The following is a 23,815-nucleotide window of genomic DNA, read 5'->3' as shown; positions in this document are numbered from 1 at the left end:
AGCCAGAGAAGGTGACAATTGCTCTGTTAATATTAACAGTATTAATCAATATTGTGCAATAAAATTATCAACTATTAAGCACTTTTTTTGGTGCCTGCAAGAATAAAGATAACAATATTTGAGTACTTCTAGTTCAAGGCATTATTTAACTTACCCTTACAATAAATCTGAGGTCGGTATTATTATTATTTCTAATTTACAGTAGGCAAAAGTGAGCCTTAGAGAGGCTCTTTCAGTTATCTGTTGCTGTGTAACAAAGCATCTCAAAGTTACCGACCTAAAACAACAACTTATTTGCTCATAATTCTGAAATTTGGTCAGGGCTTGATGGGGCCAGCACATCGGCTCACATAGATGGCTTGACTGGAGCTGAAGGATGCACTTCCAAGGTGGCCTCATAAATATGGTTGGCAAATTGGTGCTGTAAACTGGAAGCTTAGCTGGGACCACTGGCAAGGGGCTTCACTTATCTTCCACATGGCCTCTCCAAATAGCAAGGTTGGGCCTCTCACAGCATGGTGGTCTCAGTGTACTTAGACTTATTAAATGGCCACTAACTTCTTAAATGGGCACCCTAGGGCCAAATGTGGGAGCTACCAGGCCTTCTTAATACCTGGGCTCAGAAGTCTCAGAATGTTTTTCTTGCCATATTCCATTAGTTAAAGGTCACAGAGCCAGCCTAGATTAAAGAGGAGGGACTACTCAGGGTCATGAATGCCAGGAGGCTTGGTTCACTGGGGGCTACCAATGTAATTGAATACTACAGTTTGCCCTTTGGTCTCTAATGATTTATGTTCCTCCTACACGTACAATTATACTCACATATCCCACTACTTCCAAAAGTCTTGTTCCACTTTTACATTGGCTCAAAATCTAGGATCTACCTGTAATCTTAGCTCATGGTACTAAGCACCTCCCTGTATGTTTAGGCCAGAATCACTCATTCTCCTTAATTCCTCTCACTTTCTCCTTGCACTTCAACCAAGCAACCTATATCATTGACTTTACTTCCTAAATATCTCCCTAATCCCTAATCCTAACCCTAATCAGTTCACTTCCTTCCTTTTCCACCTCCTCAATTCTAAGCTACCATAATTGCTACCTGGGCTACGGTGAAACTGGCAGTTGTCTCCGTCATTCTCTCTTGCTCTTCCTTAATTCAGTGATTCTCAATGAGGGTTGATTTTGCCCCTTGGGGACATTTGGCAATGTCTGGAGACTTTGGTTGTCTGAACTCCATGTGTGGATACGTCTAGCGTGGAGATGCCAAGGATGCTGCTAAACATCCTATAATGTATAGGACAGCCCCCCACACAAAGAATTACCCATCGCAAAGTGTCAATAGTGCTGAGATTGAAAAACCCTGCAATCTTTTCTTCACCAAGTATCCAAAGGTCTTTTTCAAATGTAATCATGTCAACACTCAGCTGAAAAATCTTTGCAAGTCTTCCTACTGATTTTAGGTTAAGAATGTGAACCCCTTTCTTTCTGGTGCATAGGGTCCTCTATAGGGTAGCTCCTACCGGGCTCTTTAGCCTCAGCTTGTGCACTCATCTCTTTGCTTTCTGTGCTCTAGCCACTTGGGCCTTCCTTCAGTCCTATACATATTGCATCTCACTATGGGACCTTACTCACGCTCTGTCAGAATGCTCTCCCTCCTAACACCCCCCATCCTGACCCTAATTCTAACTGTAACAGAAGAACGAGTGCAGGTGTTGGGGGGAGCTGGCATCTGGGAGAGATTCAGAGGCTCCATATTGATGATTCTGGAGTGCTGAGTGAGGCCACTAAATATACCTCTCTGCTCTCCACTCATTATACAGAATCTTTTTAAAAAGGCATGATGGGACCCAGTGGGGAGGCTTGCAGCTGAATGGAGCAGTGAGGTGGGAGCCTGGCATTGCTGCCCTGAGAGGTGCACTGAGCAGTGCAGGCCCTGGTGGCTCCCAGGCTTCTGGTGCTCCCTACATGGGAATACAGTGATCCTGTCAGAAGCAGAGACTCCCAGGATCTTTGTTAACATTACCTGGCCTTTGGTTGGAGAATTTAGTCCACTTACATTTAAGGTAGTTATTGATATGTATGTTCCTGTTACCATTTTATTAATTGTTTTGAGTTTGTTATTGTAGGTCTTTTCCTTCTTTTGTGTTTCCTGCCTAGAGAAGTTCCTTTAGCATTTGTTGTAAAGCTGGTTTGGTAGTGCTGAATTCTCTTAACTTTTGCTTGTCTGTAAAGGTTTTAATTTGTCCTTCGAATCTGAATGAGATCCTTGCTGGGTACAGTAATCTTGGTTGTAAGTTTTTCCCTTTCATCACTTTAAATATGTCCTGCCACTCCCTTCTGGCTTGCAGAGATTCTGCTGAAAGATCAGCTGTTAACCTTATAGGGATTTCCTTGTATGTTATTTGTAGCTTTTCCCTTGCTGCTTTTAATATTTTTTCTTGTTATTTAATTTTTGATAGTTTGATTAATATGTGTCTTGGCATGTTTCTCCTTGGATTTATCCTGAATGGGACTCTCTGTGCTTCCTGGACTTGATTGCCTATTTCCTTTCCCATATTAGGGAAGTTTTCAATATAATATATATATATATGTATAATCTGTATAATCTGTATATATATATATGTATAATCTGTATATATATGTATAATCTGTATAATATGTGTATATATATATATATATATGTATAATCTCTTCAAATATTTTCTCAGTTCCTTTCTTTTTCTCTTCTTCTTCTGGGACCCCTATAATTCGAACGTTGGTGTGTTTAACGTTGTCCCAGGTGTCTCTGAGACTGTCCTCAATTCTTTTCATTCTTTTTTCTCTATTCTGCTCTGTGGTAGTTATTTCCACTATTTTATCTTCCAGGTCACTTATCCGTTCTCCTGTCTCAGTTATTCTGCTATTGATTCCTTCTAGAGAATTTTAAATTTCATTTATTGTGTTGTTCATCATTGTTTGTTTGCTCTTTAGTTCTTCTAGGTCCTTGTTAAACATTTCTTGTATTTTCTCCATTCTATTTCCAAGATTTTGGATCATCTTTACTATCATTACTTTGAATTCTTTTTCAGGTAGACTGCTTATTTCCTCTTCATTTGTTTGGTCTGGTGGGTTTTTGCCATGCTTCTTCAGCTGTGTGTTTCTCTTTCTTTTCATTTTGCCTAACTTACTGTGTTTGGGGGTCTCCTTTTTGCAGGCTGCAGGTTTGTAGTTCCCACTGTTTTTGGTGTCTGCCCCCAGTGGGTAATGTTGGTTCAGTGGGTTGTGTAGGCTTCCTGGTGAAGGGGACTGGTGCCTGTGTTCTGGTGGATAGGGCTGGATCTTGTCTTTCTGGTGGGCAGGACTGTGTCCGGTGGTGTGTTTTGGGGTGTCTGTGGCCTTATTATGATTTTAGGCAGCCTCTCTGCTAATGGGTGGGGTTGTGTTCCTGTCTTGCTAGTTGTTTGGCATGGGGTGTCCAGAACTGGAGCTTGCTGGTCATTGAGTGGAGCTGGGTCTTAGCGTTGAGATGGAGATCTCTGGGAGAGCTCTCGCTGATTGATATTACATGGGGCAGGGAGGTCTCTGGTAGTCCAATGTCCTGAACTCAGCCCTCCCACTTAAGAGGCTCAGGTCTGACACCCGGCTGGAGCACCAAGACCCTGTCAGCCACACGGCTCAGAAGAAAAGGGAGAAAAATAAAATTAAATTAAATTTAAAAAAGTTATTAAAATAAAAAATAATTTTAAAAATATTATTAAAGTAAAAAATTATAATAAGTAATAAAAAAAGAGAGCAACCAAACCAATAAACAAATCCACCAATGATAACAAGCATTAAAAACTGTACTAAGATAAACATAAAAATCAGAAACTAGTCTGTTCCATGCAGCAAACCCCAAAGTCTACAGTTGCTCCCAAAGTCCACGACCTCAGTTTTAGGATGATTTGTTGTCTATTCAGGTATTCCACAGATGCAGGGTACATCAAGTTGATTGTGGAGATTTAATCTGCTGCTCCTGAGGCTACATGGAGAAATTTCCCTTTCCCTTTGTTCACACAGCTCCCGGGGTTCAGCTTTGGATTTGGCCCTGCCTGTGCGTGTAGGTTGCCAGAGGGTGTCTGTTCTTCACCCAGACAGGAGGGGGTTAAAGGAGCGGCTGATTAGGGGGCTCTGGCTCACTCAGGCTAGGGGGATGGAGGGGTACGGAATGCAGGGCGAGCCTATGGTGGCAGAGGCTGGCGTGTGTTCTCCTGGGGAAGTTGTCACTGGATCACGGGACCCCGGCTGATTAGGGGGCTCTGGCTCACTCAGGCTAGGGGGATGGAGGTGTACGGAATGCAGGGCGAGCCTATGGTGGCAGAGGCTGGCGTGTGTTCTCCTGGGGAAGTTGTCACTGGATCACGGGACCCTGGCAGTGGCGGGCTGCAGAAGCTCCAGGGAGGGGAGGTGTGGATAGTGACCTGTGCTTGCACACAGGCTTTTTGGTGGCTGCAGCAGCAGCCTTAGCGTCTCATGCCCGTCTCTGGGGTCCGCGCTGATAGCGGCGGCTCGCACCCATCTCTGGAGCTCGTTTAGGCGGTGCTCTGAATCCCCTCTCCTCGCACACCCCGAAACAATGGTCTCTTGCCTCTTAGTTCCAGACTCTTTCCCAGACCCCCTCCCAGCTAGCTGTGGCGCACTAACCCCTTCAGGCTGTGTTCACGCCGCCAACCCCAGTCCTCTCCCTGGGATCCGACCTCCGAAGCCTGAAGCCTGAAGCCTGAGCCTCAGCTCCCCGCCCCCGCCCGCCCCGGCGGGTGAGCAGACAAGCCTCTCAGGCTGGGGAGTGCTGGTCGGCACCGATCCTCTGTGCGGGAATCTCTCCGCTTTGCCCTCCGCACCCCGGTGGCTGCGCTCTCCTCCGCAGCTCCGAAGCTTCCCTCCTCCGCAGCGCCGAAGCTTCCCCCCTCCGCCACCCGCAGTCTCCGCCCGCAAAGGGGCTTCCTAGTGTGGGGAAACCTTTCCCCCTTCACGGCTCCCTCCCACTGGTGCACCTCCCATCCCTCTTCTTTTGTCTCTGTTTTTTCTTTTTTCTTTTGCCCTACCCAGGTACGTGGGGAGTTTTGCCTTTTGGGAAGTCTGAGGTCTTCTGCCAGCGTTCAGTAGGTGTTCTGTAGGAGTTGTTCCACAGGTAGATGTATTTTTGATGTACTTGTGGGGAGGAAGGTGATCTGCCATCTTGAAGGTCCTCCCTGTCAGTAGCTTTTCAGTCAGCGATACTTCGTTTTCTTTTCCTTCGTGCTTAATCTAGTTTCATTTGCTCACAGGGTGTCCCGTGCAGAGGTCTTGACCCCAGCACTTCAGACCAGAGTTCGTAGGGCAAAGTGGCTGCACCCAACACCAGTAAATATTTTTGGCTTTGCAGGCAATTTGATCTCTGTTGCAACTTCTGCTTTGTAGTGTGAAAGCAAGCCATTGATAATACACAAATGAATGGGTGCCGCTGTGTTCCAATGAAACTTTATTTATAAAAACAGATGGCCAGCTAGATTTGACCCGCTAGCCGTAGTTTGCCAAGCCCTGGCATAGACAGCTCTTTGGAGAAGTTGGGCAGGAAGTAAAGTGGAAAACTGAGGAAGTAATTGAAAGGGACAAGGAGTACATGAATGTGCGTGTGTACATGTACGTGTGTGTGTGCGTGCGTGTGTGTGTGTGTGTGTTTTAAGATCGAAGATTCTAGAGCATACTTTTTGCTGATGGAAAGGATACTGTGGAGAAGGAGAGGCTAACGGTACAGAAAAGAGAGTTTCAGTGTAGAAATAAACTCTTATATAGGCAAGAGGGAGTAGGATTAATGGTACACGGATGCTTAAGAAGTTGTTTTTTTTCTGTGATTTGGTGTTACTTTGAGTGATATGAGTATCAGTGTTAACAACAAGACCGATACGGGGAGTCTGTTCCTGTATGTGGTGTTCTGCTTATAGGACCATTTAACATGATGAACTAGGCCTAGAGGAGAGTTGAGTGAGAGGAGGGTAGAATGTATTACTTAACTTGTTAGATTTGGGGTTTAATTTGGGACTTTGTTGGATTGGCTAGACCTGGATCAATAAATGTAGCTACCTTCATTTTTCCTGCAGATATCTTCAAGGCCCTAACTGATTCTGTGAACTGACAAGCCCTAGGAGTTGCAAAAAAACTAGCTCAGTATTCTTGGTCAGTTTTTCTACCGCAGTTTACTTGGTATATTCCTGTCAGTTAACAACGGCTCACTTTGGCAGTTATTACACTGAGGAGAGAGGAGGGAAGAGGGTAGGCCTCTACCTCACCACTCTTCTGCCTCCCCCCCACTATTGAGTCATTGTTCTAGACCTTTTGCATACTTTAGCTCAGGATTTTAAAGGCATGTTTGTTCTTTTCCCTTGAGCAGTTCAGGCGTCTTAATTATCTCAAGCACATTTTCCCCCTCAGAGGTTTCCCCTACTGTAGGAATGCTTTGCCTTTTGCAGACCCCAGTATAGAAGAAGGATCTTCAACATATTAAATCAGTGCATATTTTCATGGTGAGCACAGACAGTAATCCAGGCGGTGGATTCTTTCGCAGCTTTTTATGGTCATCGACTAGGCTGCATAGAAGAGAGTTACAGAGGACTTAGGATATTCCTGTCTGCTGTGTGAGCCCCCTACAACACAGACCTGCTTTCTGAAAATGGCCTGTCACCTGTGTTGAAAATGTTTACCACCAGGATTGGGGCTTATGGACTGAAGAGGGTTTTCATTTGTGCTCATGCTCACTTTGCTGACTAACTTTTAAGATTGGAAGAAATTAGAGCCCTTAATACATCCATGTTATAGAATTTCTGCTTGACTTTTTAAATTATTTTTACACAAAAGTAATATTTGTTCCTGATTAAAACAAATTTTTTTCAAACCATACAGCAATGGAAATATTAAAGTGAAAAGAAAATTCCCATCCACCAGAGGTAATCACTGTTATGTTTCTTGTGTGTTTATGTGTTTGTTAAGAAAATATGCCCATGCAAACACATGGGCTCATGTCTTTATCCTTTTTTCTTAAAGCCTGAATGAGATCATACAATATACTATTTTCTACAATTTGCTTTCTTAACAGTCATATCTTTCTGCATCAGGACACATTGATCCAGCATCTCATTCTGCCTTAGGGCTGTTTCTTCTGCCTGGAACAGTCTTATCCCAGATATTGTCATGGCTTACTCTTCCAGTCCTTACTTAACTGGTACCTTCTCAGTGATGCCTTCCTTAGCTGCCCTATCTAAAAGCTCAATCCCTTCTCTGTCACTTCTATTCCCCTTCCCTATTAGTGACTTTTTCCTAGCACTGATTATCTATAATACTTTTTATTTTATCTTATTGTCTGTTCCCCCACTGTAATGTACACTCTCTGGTGGGGAGGAATTTGTGACTGTGACATTCACTGCCAAATTGCCAGCCTTTATAATAATTCCTGACCCCACAGTAGATTCTCAGTAAATATTTGTTGAAGGAAAGAGTGAATGGTTATGTTGTTTTTCCACATTTGGGTACACCATAATTTATTAAATAATCCCCTACTGATGGTCATTTAGGTTTTCAGGTTGCCCTACTTTTATGAACAATGCTGTATTGAACAGTTTTATACATATATTTTTGTATTATTAGAGGATAAATTCATAGAGGTGGAGTTGTGAGTTTAAAGGATATACATTTTTTTTTTTTTTTTTTTTTTTTTTTTGCGGTACGCGGGCCTCTCACTGCTGCGGCCCCTCCTGCTGTGGAGCACAGGCCCCAGACGCGCAGGCTCCGCAGTACGTGGGATCCTCCCGGACCAGGGCACGAACCCACGTCCCCCGCATCAGCAGGCGGACTCTCAACCACTGCGCCACCAGGGAAGCCCTAGGATATACACATTTTAAATTTTGAATACTTGGTCTCCCACTCCCCTTCCTCTCCTAAGGAAAAAGGTATTATCAAATTACAGTCCTGCTAAGAGTGTGTAAGGATACCCATTTCTCTATGCCCTTGCCTACACTGATTGTAATCAACTTTTAAGCCTTTGCCAATCTGATAGATGAAAATGATATCTCATCTTAATTTGAATTTCTTTCATATGTAAGTAGAGTACCATTTTATATAATTATTTACCTTTTTATTTACTTTTCTGTGTACCTCTTTTTTTCTATTGTTCCATTAGTTTGTTTTGCTTGTGTTTCGCCAACGCATCTTTGTTTGCTTTGGTACATTTCCTGTCTGTAGGCTGCAACCAGATATAACCCAGAGAACAGTATACATCTGGGCCACAGCTATTCTCTGCCTAGAAAATTTCTAACCCTGGTGTTAACATCTTCATCTCTTCTTCTTGCTCACGTTTTTATTTATTAGTAAAAGCAATCATATAAACATATAGCAGATGTTGGCTATGTGCTAGGCACTGTGCTCAGCATTTTCTTTATTTTTAAAAATCTATTTTAATGTCATAGCAGCCCTATCAGGTAGTACTAGTTTGTCTCTGTATATATAATTTATATAGAGAGAGAAACTGAGGGATAGTGCTGGAGATCACACAGCTAGTAAGTGCTTAAAGCCAGGATTTGAACCTAAGCAGGGTGGCTCCAGAGCCTGCCCTCCTAACCACCAAGCTCTGTTGCCTCCAGTGTGGGCAGTGGGTTATGCTGCCCATTCTGTTTTCAGGAGATGCTTCTGCCCATATGTCCCTATTCAGAAAATTGACTACAGTTACTGAAACAAGAGAAAGGTATTCATGTTCAGGTCTGGGAGTTTTATAAGTTAGTTTTCATTACATGGTTCAAAACCAAAATAATAAAATGAAAGGTATATAGTGAAAATTTTCACTCCCACTCTTGTCACATCTACTCTATTTCCCCTGTTCTCTATTTTTGCTAGTTTCTGTATATACTTCCTGTGTTACTTTATATACTTATAAACAAAATAAATGAATATATATACATGCACACAGGCATACCTTGTTTTATTGCACTTTACAGATACTGCATTTTTTACAAATTGAAGGTTTGTGGCAACCCTGCATTGTCAGATGATTCTTAGCATTTTTTAGCAATAAAATATTTTAAATTAAAGTGTATATGTTTTTAGACCTAATGCTATTGTACACTTAATAGAGTACACTGTAGTGTAAACATAACTTTTTTATGTACTGAGAAATGAGAAAACTTATGTGGTTCATTTTATTGCAACATTTGCTTTATTGCAGTAGTCTGGAACCAAACCCACAATATCTCTGAGGTGTACCTATATATAATTTTCCCCTTTCTTACATATAAGGTAGCATGTTATATATACTTTTTTGCACTTTGTTTTTTCACTCAGCTCATCCAAAGGTTTTAAGACAATTTATTCATCAGATATTTTTTCAGTGCCTCTTTATACAAGGCACTGTGCTGGCTTTAGAGGAATATACAAAGAAGCATGAAACAGAAATCTCTGGCCTCAGGGACTTTACAGTTCTTCAGGCTGAGAGCATAAATAAAAATAAAGTGTGGTGTTTATATGACATGTTACTTTCTTGACTGATTGAGGCTTCAATACATAGCACACTTAGCCTGCTGAAGGTAGTGAACGTGTACCTTGGTCTTTCGAGTTACTGAATAATAGGTCTCTTGAGCACAAGATCTATGCCTTATTTATCCTAATATCCTCTTCAGGACTTTATGGTTGAAAAATGAATCTGTGCTTGTTTTAAGTATAGACTTCAAGGAAACTTTTAATTCATTTTTCATGAACCCAAAGGACAATTTTTAGAATTGTTTTGATTTTGGAATTCATCCCTGCCTGAGGGGTCTTATGAAATTGGATTGAAATGAAATTTTCATGTGCCTAATTAGAACAGAAGGAGGATGGTTCATCTATAGACGGTGTGTTTTGGTGGGGATCTTCTTTTCCCTTTACTGAGTTTTCCTCCTTTGTTTCCTCCTACCCATGGGCAGAAAGTGAAAAAGAGTCAGTTAATCCCAACTACATAACAGTGTTTTGTGGCTGTGGGCAAGCTACCCTCAGTTTATTTGTTTTGGGTCTCAGCTTGTGTTTATTACAACGTAATTCTATTGAAAGACATCTTTGTTCAGAACCCCTCCAACAGTTCTGGACATTCCAGGAGCCATGAGGAGGCAGTACGATATAGTGGTTGAAAGAGTAGACTCTGGAACCGGCCTGCTGGCATTGAATTCTGAACCCTCCGTTTTGGCTATGACAAGTTACTGAACTTCTATTATTTTCACCGTCCCCAAGTAGACATCATAAATGTTAGAGGTCTATGAATTGATTCAGTTTATTTTTCCCACTGAGCTTTACAGCCAAGGACAAGAACTGAAAGAGGAAATCTAGCACTTAATGTTTCTCTAAGCACTTCTCATCAGAGATCATAATACACGTTACACATGGAACATGCACATATTACACACATATAACACATGAACTGTCTAAGCATCTCAGTGCTTAATCTGGTGCAAGGAATATTCTTCTTTGATGGAACATGAATCCCAAAGAAGAAAAGCCAGCATCAAAGGTCACACAGAGTTAGAAGTAGTAATAGAATGTGGGTTTTCTCTTAGCCTCCTGTCCTTGGCTGCCAAACTGTTCTCTGAAGAATGATTTGTGAGAGGCCTTTTCCTTTGGAAGCCTGTTACTGTCACAAGAAGAAAAGAATCTCTTTGGAGGTGTATTTTGGGGCGCAGGATAGGCTTTCCTCCCCATCGTTTTTGTTGTAGGAGTCTGGTGCTGCTGCACATCTGATTTGGGAGAAGAGGGAAACACTCTGTTGCTCTTTACAGGGCTAGAGATGAGTGGGGAACATGGCCTGTCAGGGTGTTCCTGTTATCCCTGCATGCCTGGAAACCCATCAAGTAGTCTCTGCAGGGTAAGGGAGTTGCATTGCTTCAGAGTCTTTTGGACATTTGGACATCTTCTTTGCATCACAGTCAATCTGATCTGTTCCCTTAGGCTCTTTATTGAGAAACTACCAAAGCATCGAGATTACAAATCGGCTGTCATTCCTGAAAAGAAAGACACAGTAAAGGTGGGTCTTCACTTTAACTGTTGCCCATCTAAAAGCTTCAGAGAAGCACAAACTAACTCCAAAATATAAGTAGCAGTATCTGCATCTGAGCATCATATCCTGCAAATAGGAGATAAGACCATTTCACTAGATCAGTTACGAAATATCTGGTATGGTAGGAGGTATTTTAAATTAAATTATTTAAATTTAAATTATTATTTAAATGTTTTTAGAAACATTGTTGCCATTGCCAACTTGACTTCAGTCTTTTTACTTCTCTACTTAATTAGCGGGCAATTGTTCTAACTCCCAGTTTTTGATTTTGTGTCTCAGAAATTAAAGGAGATTGCATTTCCCAAAGCAGAAGAGCTGAAAGCAGAACTGTTAAAACGATATACCAAAGAATATATAGACTATAATGAAGAAAAAGTGAGTATGTAATAGCAAAAAAAAAAAAAAAGGAAATTATTTTGGTTTCTTAGGCTGTGACCTAGGATTCTAATAGATATTTCAACAGATCTTGTGATTTTAATGTGATATTTTACTTTATTGGCAAAGACCAGAAACTCAAAAAAGGTGTTTAGGCTGAGGGTTCTAATACAGATTTAGCCTGTTTATCTAAGAGGATGACTTGAGGGACAGAATATCTATTGCTTGTCTGCTATGTCTAGAGCTAGAACCTAAGAACAATGAAAATCGCACTAAAGTATAAGGTTTTTAGATCAGAGAATTTGGGATATTTGATACACATTTGATTATATCCAACATAGGATATACCTGTTTATAATAATTGGGGGTTTTTTTCAAGCTATTTTCAAATGATTCTTGTTAGGAAGAGTCAGTTAAAACACATGAGAAGCTCTGAGACAGTGTCATTGGTCTGTGTCAGGTGAGAACACACACTGCAAGCACTTGCACATTCTTTTGTACACTCTACTGAATTCTGTTCTGGACTCTGATGTTGAAAATTAGCAGAGAGGTGAACAGCTATGTATTTCTACGGTACCCTTAGAGTACCTTAGTGAAATGAGTGAAAATGAGTGAAAACCTTCATGAAGGAGATTATTCCTTGATGTTTCTTAGTAGTTTAAAATGTCACTCTATATTGGACCAATCACCAGAAAAATTTCAGAGGCTTCATTCAGGGTCAAAATTCAACAGAGACCCCCAACATGGCAGTTGTAAGTTTAGATTTGGTTCTGTTTCACAGCCTTACTTGGGATACAGAATGTATACATGGCACACCAGAGGCTAAAATTGTATGATACAGATTATGAGGTGCAGACAGTAAGTTGCCTTGAGATTTTGGTAAAGAAGAAAATGCATTAGTTAAAGTCATTGGGAAAGGGTACCAAGAGGATCAGGACTTTAACTGTTTTTGAAGAATAGGTGTATGGTAGTTAGATAGACAGGAGCAGCAGCTGTTCCATGGGTGTAGAGGTACTAAGGGAAACATGAATTCTGTGTTGGGAACTCACGCTAGAGCAGAAGTACATTTGGGGCAATCTCCCTGCTGAAAAGCCTTGTCCTTCTAAGATGTGAAGTCACTTGAGTATAAAGTGTTAGCCTAACTCGTATTCATTCTTTGTAGAAGAAGGAAGAGGAAGAATTTGCCCGAAACGTAGCCATCCAGCAAGAGCTGGAAAAGGAAAGACAGAGGGTGGCACAACAGAAGCAGCAACAGTTGGAGCAGGAACAGTTCCATGCCTTTGAGGAGATGATCCGGAACCAGGAACTAGAAAAAGAACGACTGAAAATTGTACAGGAGTTTGGGAAGGTGGACCCTGGCCTGGACGGCCCACTGGTACCTGACTTAGAGAAGCCCTCCCTAGATGTGTTCCCCACGGCACCTGTTATATACACACAGCCTTCGGACTGTAATACAACTGTAAGGCCTGCCAAGCCACCTGTAGTGGATAGATCCTTGAAACCTGGAGCATTGAGCAACTCAGAAGGTAGTGAATTCATTTGCTTCCGTACTCTTCTATCTCAGCTGCAACCAAACAGGGTGTCATTGCAGGAGATTCAGCTACAACTACCTCCATGATACCACTCATTAGGCTCTGGTCACAGAAATCCATTTGATTAGTATTACCATACTGTGTTCTATCACAGCTATATTATAAAGTGGACTTTGCTTAAGACATATAGTTTACCTGGGCCAGGTCGATTTTCTGAAGAGCTAATAACATCCTTGAAAGTCAGACCCTCAGCTTTTAAGGGTTATACAGAGATTTGAAATGTTCAGTGAACTAGAGACCACTGTTGACCTTTTGTAAAGGAAATTTGAGATTTATAGTACCACTTTACAGTTCAACCACTGACCTTTAAATAATAAAAAAGAGCTACTGACTTGTGCTTGCCCTGCAAATGTTCCTAATTGGTAAGGAGTTTAGTCAAGGTAAGTATTGTATGTAGTCAGTGATAATTCAGTCTAGCCATAAAAAACTGTTGAGTCTTTCCTCCTCTCACCAATGTATGGCTATCTGAGAAAATAACAATAGTGGCAAAATGATGAGTATGCCTTGATTAATAGAATAGATCTTTTTGTTAGGAATTGTCTTTCAAGTAGTCATGTAAGGAGTTCAGCTTTGCAGAAGATCCACTTAAAAGCACAAGGTAAGAGTGGGCAAGGGGTACTGGACTCTTGAAGCCTGGCCTTCAGGTTTCTCCCCATGTACTAGGCAGGATTGTCTCTCACTATTATTCCTGAATAGCTCAGAAACTTCTTTTAAGCAGTAGTTTACCTTTGTGTTAACTTGAATGATTAAAGCCTCTTTTCTTTTCTTGAAATAACATACTCCCAATGGCTGTAGCAAGAGGTTGGAGAAAAGACTTTACAGCCCTTTTTCTTCTGCCATAAGGATGAGATCCCCATGCGCTACCTACAGTTGCGGGACCCCAGTGATTTAGCATTGCTCTCCCAGGGCTGCCAACTCTGAGGTCTGCTTGGGGAGGCTGTGCCCCATGATCTCAGACATTTCTTCTTTCTCCATTACAGCTCCTACAATCGATGGACTGCGCCACGTGGTGGTGCCTGGGAAGCTCTGCCCACGGTTTCTCCAGTTGGCCAGTGCCAACACTGCCCGGGGAGTAGAGACATGTGGAATTCTCTGTGGAAAACTGGTAAAAGACAAATGCTTTCCTGAGCTGAGACTGTTTCTTCCCCCTTGGCCTCCTCTGACTCTCAGAGAAGATACCCAGGGTCAGTTACTCTTTGTGCCAATCCTTCTGCCAAAGAGCCATGGGCAGCATAATGCAATGTCACCTTGATTTTAGTGACCCTGTATTTGATTGATTTTCAAAGTCCCTTGAACTGAACTGATTATTTTAATGCCAGTGGTAAGAAATACCTAATTCTAAACTTGGTAGGAAGATCCTGTGTATTAGCTTTTGAACACCGACTTTATGGCAGGACCTGGGAATATGAAATATGTAAGGCACGGAGCATGTGTCCGCAAAAAGTACCCCAGCACTTTGGAGAGATGGGAGATATACACCAAAAGATAGATAGTATGTTGACTAGTATGTACAATAAAGGCACTAGGAATTATGAGGAAAGAAGGATCATTAAATGGAGGTACTTAAAGAATCCATTACTAACTGCTGAATAAATAAACACCTAAGGTGGAATAGACTTCAACTGAGCTTTAAAGGATGGGAAGGGCTTAGGGAAATAGTAAAAGGAAACTACTCTAGACATGAACAAAGGAAGAGAAATGGTACTATACCCAGAGCTTCTTAAGAATCATGAGTAGACCTGTTTGGCTGCAGCAGGAAATTCCCACAGGGCTGTGGGCATCTGTGGCTTTGCAGAGGGCCCCAAACAATGTACTTGGGCAGTCAGGGTTGTGAACATGACTGACATAAGGGACTCACCTCACTTAGAAGACTCATGCTGGGGGGAAGGGCCTTCGCTTGTATAGATGTTTAACTTTCCACTGCTGTGACAGAGTGGGGTTGCCTAAGTGCCAGGGAATTGTGATGAGCTGTTTTCTCATTTGACAGATGAGGAATGAATTTACCATTACCCATGTCCTCATCCCCAAGCAAAGTGCTGGGTCTGATTATTGCAACACCGAGAATGAAGAAGAGCTTTTCCTCATACAGGATCAGCAGGGTCTCATCACACTGGGCTGGATTCACGTAAGCAATTCCGAGCTCTCCAGGGGTTCGTCTCCTCTTCTCACATGATATTATAAACACACTGCTTATTTTTGGCTTGGAGCAGAGTGAATTGTATCCAGACTATTTAGATGGTTGTACTTCCCTCTGTTGGATGCAGACTTGACTTCCCTAGCATACGTAACTGCTTGCACCACAGTATTGATTTCCGGGCATTACTTAGGGCTTTTTAACTTAAAATTTTTTAATGGAAATGAACCTGTTTCCCTAAAGTCCCAATTCCCCTGTGAGCGTGAACAGTGATAGGATGCTAGCCTAGAGTATATGTGGACCTTGACGGTAGAGGCTATGCCTTACTTCGTACAAATGATGTTCCTGAAAGGTATATAAATCAAAATATTTTAAATGAGCCAAGGAAGTTAATTCAGATGCCCCCATTTGGTCTTTCTTAAAGCAGCCTATACCTTTACATAAATCAGAAGGGCCACGAATATAGGAGATTTTCAAGTGTCTGCATGTCTTAACAGTCTTCTGGTAATATTCAGGTAAAATATAATTCCATCCCTAAAGATTACTTCTTAATTTTTCTTTCTATTACTTTTCAACCCCTCATTCTCATAGACCAAGCTGTTTTCCATATTGTGTGACAGGGTTACATAAAAACAAGGCAGCTCATTTCTGGATTTGGGAAGATTGCACACACTTGTATGTTAGAATTTGGGAAATACTGACCTGTGAGGCAGTCAGTGTGCCTCTGTCCTTTCATAAATATTTGCCTTTTATTGTGTATCCCCCATTATCTTACATGGGGAGTAGAAAACTTGTACCTTATCCGCCAGGGGATACAAATTTGAGTAAGATACGATTTTAGTCTCATAAAGGAGACTGACATATAGACAAGTCATAACTCTTCATGTGAGGCAGAATGTGCCAAGTGCCTCAAGAGGTGCAAACAGCCCTGTGGAATTCAGAGGAGGGAAGGATCACACCTGGGGTGATTTTCTAGAATTTTGACGAGGTGAGCCAAGGGAGAGTTCCATATGGAGGGGACAACACTGGAATAGGCAGACTGTGATCCTGCAGCTTTGAGTGGTCCAGTTTTCTGGGGCTTATGGTTCATATCAGGAAACAGTTGTAGGTAAGCTTTCACATGATACTTTAGGAGCAGTGTTCTGGAGGGTTTTGGGTGGACAGGCAGGATAGTTCTGCTTTTTAGTGAGGAGGTTGAAGCAGGGAGATCATTTAAGAGGTTAATGTGATGATAAAGTCTAATAATGATGAGAGCTACGGTGATAGCAGTGCATTTGGGAAGGAAGAGATAAATGTAGGATTTCAGAGGATGTGGGGAATGAGTAAGAGAGGATGATGAGTAAGTGATGACTTAGAGATTTCAGGCCTGACTCATGGGGGTGGCAATGATTAATCATCTCATAAGCAGAAACAGAGGCTCCAGCAGGAGAGCTTACTTGGAAGTGGGGCAAATGGTGTCTTCCGTTGTGAGTATTTGACATTATATTGGTGGAGGTAATTATCAGGCAGTTGGAACTTGGGAACACGGTCTAGGTGGGAAAGAGAACCGGGAGACCTCTGCATACAGCTGACCTTGGAAGCCTTGGAACTGGAGGAGGGTGGAGAACAGGAAGAGATTCACTGGCAGCTTGAAGGACAGGCCACTTAGGGGAGCGTAGGGAGTAGTCAGTCATGAAGCGAGATGTCAGAGAAAGGTGAGGGGAGTGTTAAGGCGCAGATGCCAAAGGAGGAGGAACATCTTAAGAAGAAGCTTCAGGATGTTAACTATGTCACATGCTGCAGAGAGATGAAGACTTGTATGAGCCCTTTGGATTTGATGAGGTCATTGATGACCTCAATTTAGTGGGTTTTATGCAGATTAAAAAGGTTTAAGAAGTAATGGATATTGAGGTTGTGGTGATAGTGAAATATATACTGATTTTTTGAAGAGCTTAGCACTGACTAAAGGAAAGGAAAGAGATGGAATGGTGGCTTAAGGAATAGCCAGGTTGAGAGAGTTTGCTTGATTTATGGTTTAGTGTGAAAATGTGTTCTGTTTTTATTTTGTTTTTTTTTAAACCTTTATATTTGAAATGTGTATAAGAAAGTACATAAAATAAACGTGCACTTTAATGAATCATTAAACAAACATCTGTGCGCATACATTACCTAGGTCAAGAAATAGAGCGTCGCCAGAAGCACACTCCCACCTCCATGTCCTGCCCAGTTACCCTTCCTCTCTGGTATAGATAGTCCCTCACTTGACATTTCTGGAAATTCTTTGCTTTTCTTTATAGCTTTACCACCTAAGTGTGTATCCCTAAACCCAATAGTTTAGTTTTGCCTGGTTTTGAACTTTATATAAATAGAATTGTATAATATGTATTTTTTTGTACTTGGCTTCTTTTGCTCAATTTTCTTTTTTTTTTTTTTTTTTTTTTTTGCGGTACGCGAACCTCTCACTGTTGTGGCCTCTCCCGTTCTGGAGTACAGGCTCCGGATGCGCAGGCTCAGCAGCCGTGGCTCACGGGCCCAGCCACTCCACGGCATGTGGGATCTTCCCAGACCGGGGCATGAACCCGTGTCCCCTGCATCGGCAGGCGGACTCTCAACCACTACACCACCAGGGAAGCCCTTTTACTCAGTTTTTAAGGTTCATCTGCATTCTTGTGTATAGTTGTCTGAACATTTTTTTTAAAAAATATATTTATTTATTTATTTATTTATTTTTGGCTGCGTTGGGTCTTCGTTGCTGAGCGCAGGCTTTCTCTAGTTGCAGCGAGCAGGGGCTACTCTTTGTTGCAGTGCATGGTCTTATTGCACTGGCTTCTCTTGTTGCAGAGCATGGGCTCTAGGTGTGCAGGCTCAGTAGTTGTGGCACACAGGCGGGCTTAGTTGCTCCGCGGCATGTGGGATCTTCCTGGACCAGGGCTCAAACCCGTGTCGCCTGCATTGGCGGGCGGATTCTTAACTACTGTGCCACCAGGGAAGTCCCTGAACATGTTTTTAAGCCCAGTGAGCTGGTGGAGTATAGTGGAGCCTGTGCAGCAGATGTCAGAGGTCAGGAGAGACAAGGTAATGGAAGATAGGAAAGTATTAAATCAGAAGTACAAAAAGGGAGTCATCTTCATATGGGGGAGAAAACACTCACTCCTCTGAGACAGAAGTGAAGGAAGAAAGAAAGATACCGAGAGATTTTTGAGGTTATAATTGGAGGGGTTGAGGGAACTCATTTTAGGTGATCTTGCTATCAACAAGGTTGAAGTCTAGATCCACTGCTTAGCAGGAGGAGACAGATAAGTTTAAAAACTGGAGAAGATGGGGAAAGTTTGGAATAATTTCTGTTTAGACTTCAGGTAGATCTTAGCCACAAATGAGTAAAAGGATTTTTAATATCAGTGGGGGCCTAGCTAGGAAGAAATTTAGAGCCTAAATTGATAGTATTCCAGCTTTTTTTCCCCATGATATTTCTGTAGCATTCCTTCCTAACTTGGGATTGAAGGCAAACAAAAGCAGACCATAACGTTTGCTCAGATCTTAAAATTGGCAAGAGGAGAAGGCAAAAGGTCAGTTCTTCCTTCTGTACCTTGCCAGCTATATAAATCAGGTTCCCTGGTCAAAAACTTTGTATGGTCATGTTTATCACCAACTATTGTGTAACCCCCAACTCAGTATTCAAGGCACTCCTTCACCTTGTCTTACCTGGCATTGCTCTCCTGTGGCTGCCCTACTCATCCAGGCACCCAGGCTACCCTGGGCATTCACTCTCCTCACTTATTTCTGCTCCTTTAGTGTATTGTTTTCTCTTCATAAAAATGCCTGCCTCTGTCACCAGCATGGTGGACACAGTGAGCGTAACTGTTTTTTCAAGAAACTTGACTGTAAAGGGAAGGAGAGAAGGTACAGTAGTTAGTGGGGAGCGGAGGCTCAAACAAGATTTTTTGGTTTAGTTTAACAATTATTTATTGATCCCCTGCTATGTATCTGTATATCATCTTTCTAGCTAACCCAACTTTAGATTGGAGGCCTTCATCAGCTTGTGTAGGTCTTATTTGTTCTCAGTTAAAATTTCAGGCTGTAACCATGGGCTGTAGGGTGTTGGCACAGGCTGTTTGTCCCTAACAGTCTATAGGATCATATTCGTATTAGGTAGAAACTGTTTCTCCCTTGTGGTCATGAAAGTTCTTTCCTTCCCCATGCAGACCTGTGTGTAGATTTACTGTCAGCACTCAGCTAACATGTTCCTGTATTGCAGACCTCTTCCACAATGAGCTGGTCACAGCATTCTATGCAGTTGTGCTTCTCAGATGAGGCTGCACATAAGAATCATTTAATGAGCTTTAAAGAAAAAAATTTCCTTCTCAGGATGGATATTTCCAGGGTGGGGTGCAGGAGCCTGTGCTTTTGACAAGTTCCTCAGAAGCTTCATTTTTTGCACAACAGGGTTGAAAACACTGGTCAAGGGCACATATTTCTTTTCTGTGCTTTTCTGTCAGTAAAGATTGGTGGTCTTTTTGAGTCATATTGGGTCTTTCTTTTTCCATCCTTGTTATCTCACACCCCCTCTGAGATGAACGTAAGTCATTATATGGTCCATTTGTGTACAAAGAGTGTGATCAATGAAACATTAAATAACTGTGGGATTCCAGTGGTTAGGACTCAGTGCTTTCACTGCTGTGGCCTAGGTTCAATACCTGGTTGGGGAACTAAGATGCCACAAGCCACGAGGCGTGGCCAAAACAAAAACCATTAAGTAACTGAAAACAGATGAGATAAACAATGTAATTTAGATGGTGCTTTAACTGATTACCCTCAAAATTCAATATCTTGGTCTTTTTCTCAAATAAGACAGGGTCCTTTGTGTGATTTAACTACCCTTCTGAAATCCCAGTAACCCTCTGCCTCTCATATCCTTGAAAGATATGCTTTAACCACAGGACAGCTTTTGCTACTTTTGCCTATAGAGCCCCAGACTCATGCTTGACCTTTTAACCCCTCCATCAGGAAGAAGAATCATTCATCTAACTGTGCTTTGTTAAGTCCTTGACTTCTACTAGGTTGTTGTATTGGGCAGCATGTACTGTCTGATCCAGTATGGGAGACGCCATTGTGTTGAGAGAGCTTGTGAGTAGCCAGATAAGTCTTGATGGTCAATTAGAAATTGAGTCTCTTCACATACTCATGTTACACTATACTCGTTTACAGTGCTGGGAAGGAGGTTCATTACTTATTATGAACTTCAGGCATATTCCTCATGGCTGCTAATGGCTTTGTACGTAAGGAGATCGTAGCAAGTTATTGAGAATTACTTGGCTCTACCTTCCTTCATGGGCCAGGCTTGACTGTGTATTCTCGCTGAAGGGGTCCCTGCCTTTTTTTCTCTTCTCAGACTCATCCCACGCAGACCGCCTTCCTCTCCAGTGTTGACTTACACACTCACTGCTCCTACCAGATGATGTTGCCAGAGTCGATAGCCATTGTTTGTTCCCCCAAGTTCCAGGAGTAAGTACATAGGGTGTGGTTCAGGGTTTTGCAAGGAGATAGCCGGGGAAAAGCCTCAGAGGAAACATTCTCCATTCTTAAGACCTTGTTCTCTATAAAATATATAGATTGTGGTATTGATTGGCTTTTTAAAAAGGCTTCCTTTTAAGTCCTATATCCTGATAAACCTACTCTAACTTGTTTACAAAAGTATCCAAGCAACAACCTAGATGCTTTTATAAGAAAAGGACATAAAAAATTTGAAGTGTTTGACTTGAAGCAGTAGGAATTTCAAGAGATTGATATCAGAATAGAAAATTTCAAAATCCAACAGATTATCTCCAAAAGTTACTTTTTCATTCTAAATCCTGTTATTTACTATGAATTCTCCCAGTAAAAGTAGCGTAGTGGCGGTGATGAGTCATTCTCTAACTGATTCATTCACCAGAGAAGAGACCTATGAGCCAGCATACTTTTGAGGCTGTCTCAAAGTGAGCTCTTCACTGCTCTGTGTGTGTGTTTGTGTGTGTGTGTGTGTGATTGAGGGGACACCTTTGCTTGATTCTAGATCTGCTTTTTCTTATTTCAGAACTGGATTCTTTAGACTAACTGACCACGGACTAGAGGAGATTTCTTCCTGTCGCCAGAAAGGATTTCATCCACACAGCAAGGATCCACCTCTCTTCTGTGTATGTATCTATGTAGAAGAAATCGGAGCTGTGCTTTAACCAGGCAGGACAGTAAGAGCTGATGAGGCACATTGTCCTTTGTGACACACATAGAAGATCAGCCTTGTCACTTATTTTTCCAAATCTTCCTAATAAAAACATACATGGGAAGCGGTGTGGGATAGGAAGGAGTTTGAGTCTTAGCTCTGCTACTTAAGGACTGTGTGTCTTTGATCAAGTTACTTAACCTTCCTGGGCCTCAGCTTTCTCATCTGTAAATGAAGATGATAATAATAATAATACGTACTTGAATAGGGTTATTGACAGGATTAAATGAAGTGATGCACAGAAAGTACCAAGTGCAGTAGCTTGCTTATTAAATGTTAGGTTTTTTCCTTCATCATCATCAGTTGCTAAGCCTGCACTTCAATAAGAGATTTGAATTCAAAAGAAAAAGCCACTTAAGTATATTTAATTGTGGAATATTGCTTTTAATTTGATTTTAGATAACAGGGATTTTTATGACCTTATTAGAAAGTTTTTTTCCCCAAGTGGTATTCCGTGAGTAAAAAGTTTCAGTTGCTGATAAGTATGTTTCAATTTTTCCCCTCAAATCTAATGTGATAGTATTGCTTCACTCCATGCTGGCCATGGAGTATTATTATTTCTTTTGGGTTTCCTGAAAAGTGACCAATATGGAAAAGGGAGTCAGACCCTTGTCACATAAAAGAAACTGGGGGTGTTTAGGAGAGAACCCCAGGGAGCATCTGAGAACTGACTATAAGTGTTAGAAGAATTGTTGTATAAAAAGGTATTGGGTGTGACTCCCAGAACTAAAACTTAAGACCCTGTGGGATGACAGTTTTCAGCTGAGTATGAGAAAGAACTTTCTGACAGACTTGTTCACAAATAGGTTAGCCTGCCTTGGAATATAATAAATGTCTAGGTACCAGGATGTTGAAACAGAGGCTATACAATCCCCCAGAAATGCCTAGGCTTTCAGTTAGGATGAACCCTTATGCATGCCAAGAGGGAGTATTCCCCATGTGAGAGTAGGTGTACTTTATTATCTGGTTGACATAATAACCCAAAAAACTGCAATGAATTCAGCAGTTATTTAAAATAAATGTATATTTTACGAATGACTCTAGAATATACATACATTTGAAAAATAAATGAAGGTATATGGGCCCACATTGATTCAGGCTACAGCCTATTGATTCTGGGTTGGTGGAAGTAATAATTCCCAGACCCCTTACCATAACAGCCATTTAAGTAGCAGTCTGGCTGCCAGCCTGGGAACCACTAGCCAGAATAAGCATTGTAAATAGGAGTTTTGTTTGTTTGGGTTTTTCTTAAACATATATATTTATATATCATGACAATATACAAAAGATATAAGAAGTTAGGCAGTGAGCTGCTTATTGTAAATAGCTTTTAAACTTGCTTTTCAAAGATAAGAAAACACACAGGAAGTTAAGTAAAAGATATCTTCCATGACTTCAACAAGTAAGGAGTTTTAAAGATGACTTTTCAGAATTTTCCAGGACTTTCCCTTTCTTTCTTTTTCCCTGTTGCAGAGCTGCAGCCACGTGACTGTTGTGGACAGAGCAGTGACCATCACAGACCTTCGATGAGAGTTTGACTCAGACACTTCCCAAGAACTATAAAACCATATCGGTGTACTGGTAGCCCCTTAATTTAAACTTTCCAGAAAGCTCTGGAAGCTTTTTAAAACAGAATAGAACGTATCACCTGGGGGAGAACTGATTTTCTATTTCTGGTTTGAAAAGAAATAATTGAATATGTTTTTTAGGCACATCTGGAAAATAGCATGATCATGCTAAAGCAACTTTTCAGTCTGCCTGTAACTAAAAAATTAAGTTGAAAATATGTTGTAATGAACACTTATATACCCTTTGTTCTAGATTCACCAATTGTTAACATTTTTTCCCCTCTCAGAGATCCTTCTAATTTCTCGGCCAACTTGTTTATTGTTTACCTTTGGACTAATTAAGGGCATCTATGCAGAAATTTGGAAGCCATTTAGAAAATCTTTGGGTTTTTCTGTGGTTTATGGCAATATTAATGAAGCTTATCATAAGGCTGAGGGAGAGCTTGCTGTGTTTGACCAGATGGTGAGGCCCAAGAACCCTGAAGAATGATTTTGTCAGGAGTTATTGTTATTTAACAAATATTTAGGGATATTTTTTCTTCTACAATAAAATAACAACTATATATTTTTTTGTGCTCTAGAATGATCTGTTGGATCAAGCATTGTCTAGAGAGGTTAACTAAATGGTCTGGTTATTTGGGGAAAGGTGAGGGGAGAATGGAATTTGAGATGTACCAACATTGAAGGTATGTCCCAGTTCACTTTTAATTGTTCAGTCTTTTCTCTCTGCCTTTTGCCATCTTCCAGGACTGTGAAGTCATCTCTGTTCTTTTGGTGCTATCTCAAGTCGGTCATCCCATTCACTTCCTCCTTATGCCCTAAAAGCTTTCAGCTGAGGATAATAGA

The 23,815-nt window shown here is 41.4% G+C and overlaps 1 protein-coding gene across 4 annotated transcripts in view; it reads left to right on the top strand.

The window, feature by feature from the left end:
• Positions 1–23,532, top strand: part of STAMBP (STAM binding protein) — a 34,376-nt gene extending 10,844 nt beyond the window's left edge. For 3 of the 4 annotated variants that reach the window (XM_060027508.1, XM_060027507.1, XM_060027505.1), the window contains 8 exons: positions 10,957–11,032; positions 11,345–11,440; positions 12,603–12,966; positions 14,013–14,137; positions 15,020–15,157; positions 20,535–20,647; positions 21,216–21,315; positions 22,875–23,532. In XM_060027508.1, the coding sequence (XP_059883491.1) occupies positions 10,957–11,032; positions 11,345–11,440; positions 12,603–12,966; positions 14,013–14,137; positions 15,020–15,157; positions 20,535–20,647; positions 21,216–21,315; positions 22,875–22,931 (1,069 nt within the window). In that variant the 3' untranslated portion in view covers positions 22,932–23,532. The remainder of the gene's footprint in view (positions 1–10,956; positions 11,033–11,344; positions 11,441–12,602; positions 12,967–14,012; positions 14,138–15,019; positions 15,158–20,534; positions 20,648–21,215; positions 21,316–22,874) is intronic. The other variant, XM_060027509.1, reaches the window with a different exon arrangement.
• Positions 23,533–23,815: the final 283 nt, after the last annotated feature.

Source organism: Delphinus delphis, chromosome 12, assembly GCF_949987515.2.
Source record: "Delphinus delphis chromosome 12, mDelDel1.2, whole genome shotgun sequence".
Lineage (NCBI taxonomy): Eukaryota > Metazoa > Chordata > Mammalia > Artiodactyla > Delphinidae > Delphinus > Delphinus delphis.
This window is presented reverse-complemented; position numbering and strand designations above follow the sequence as displayed.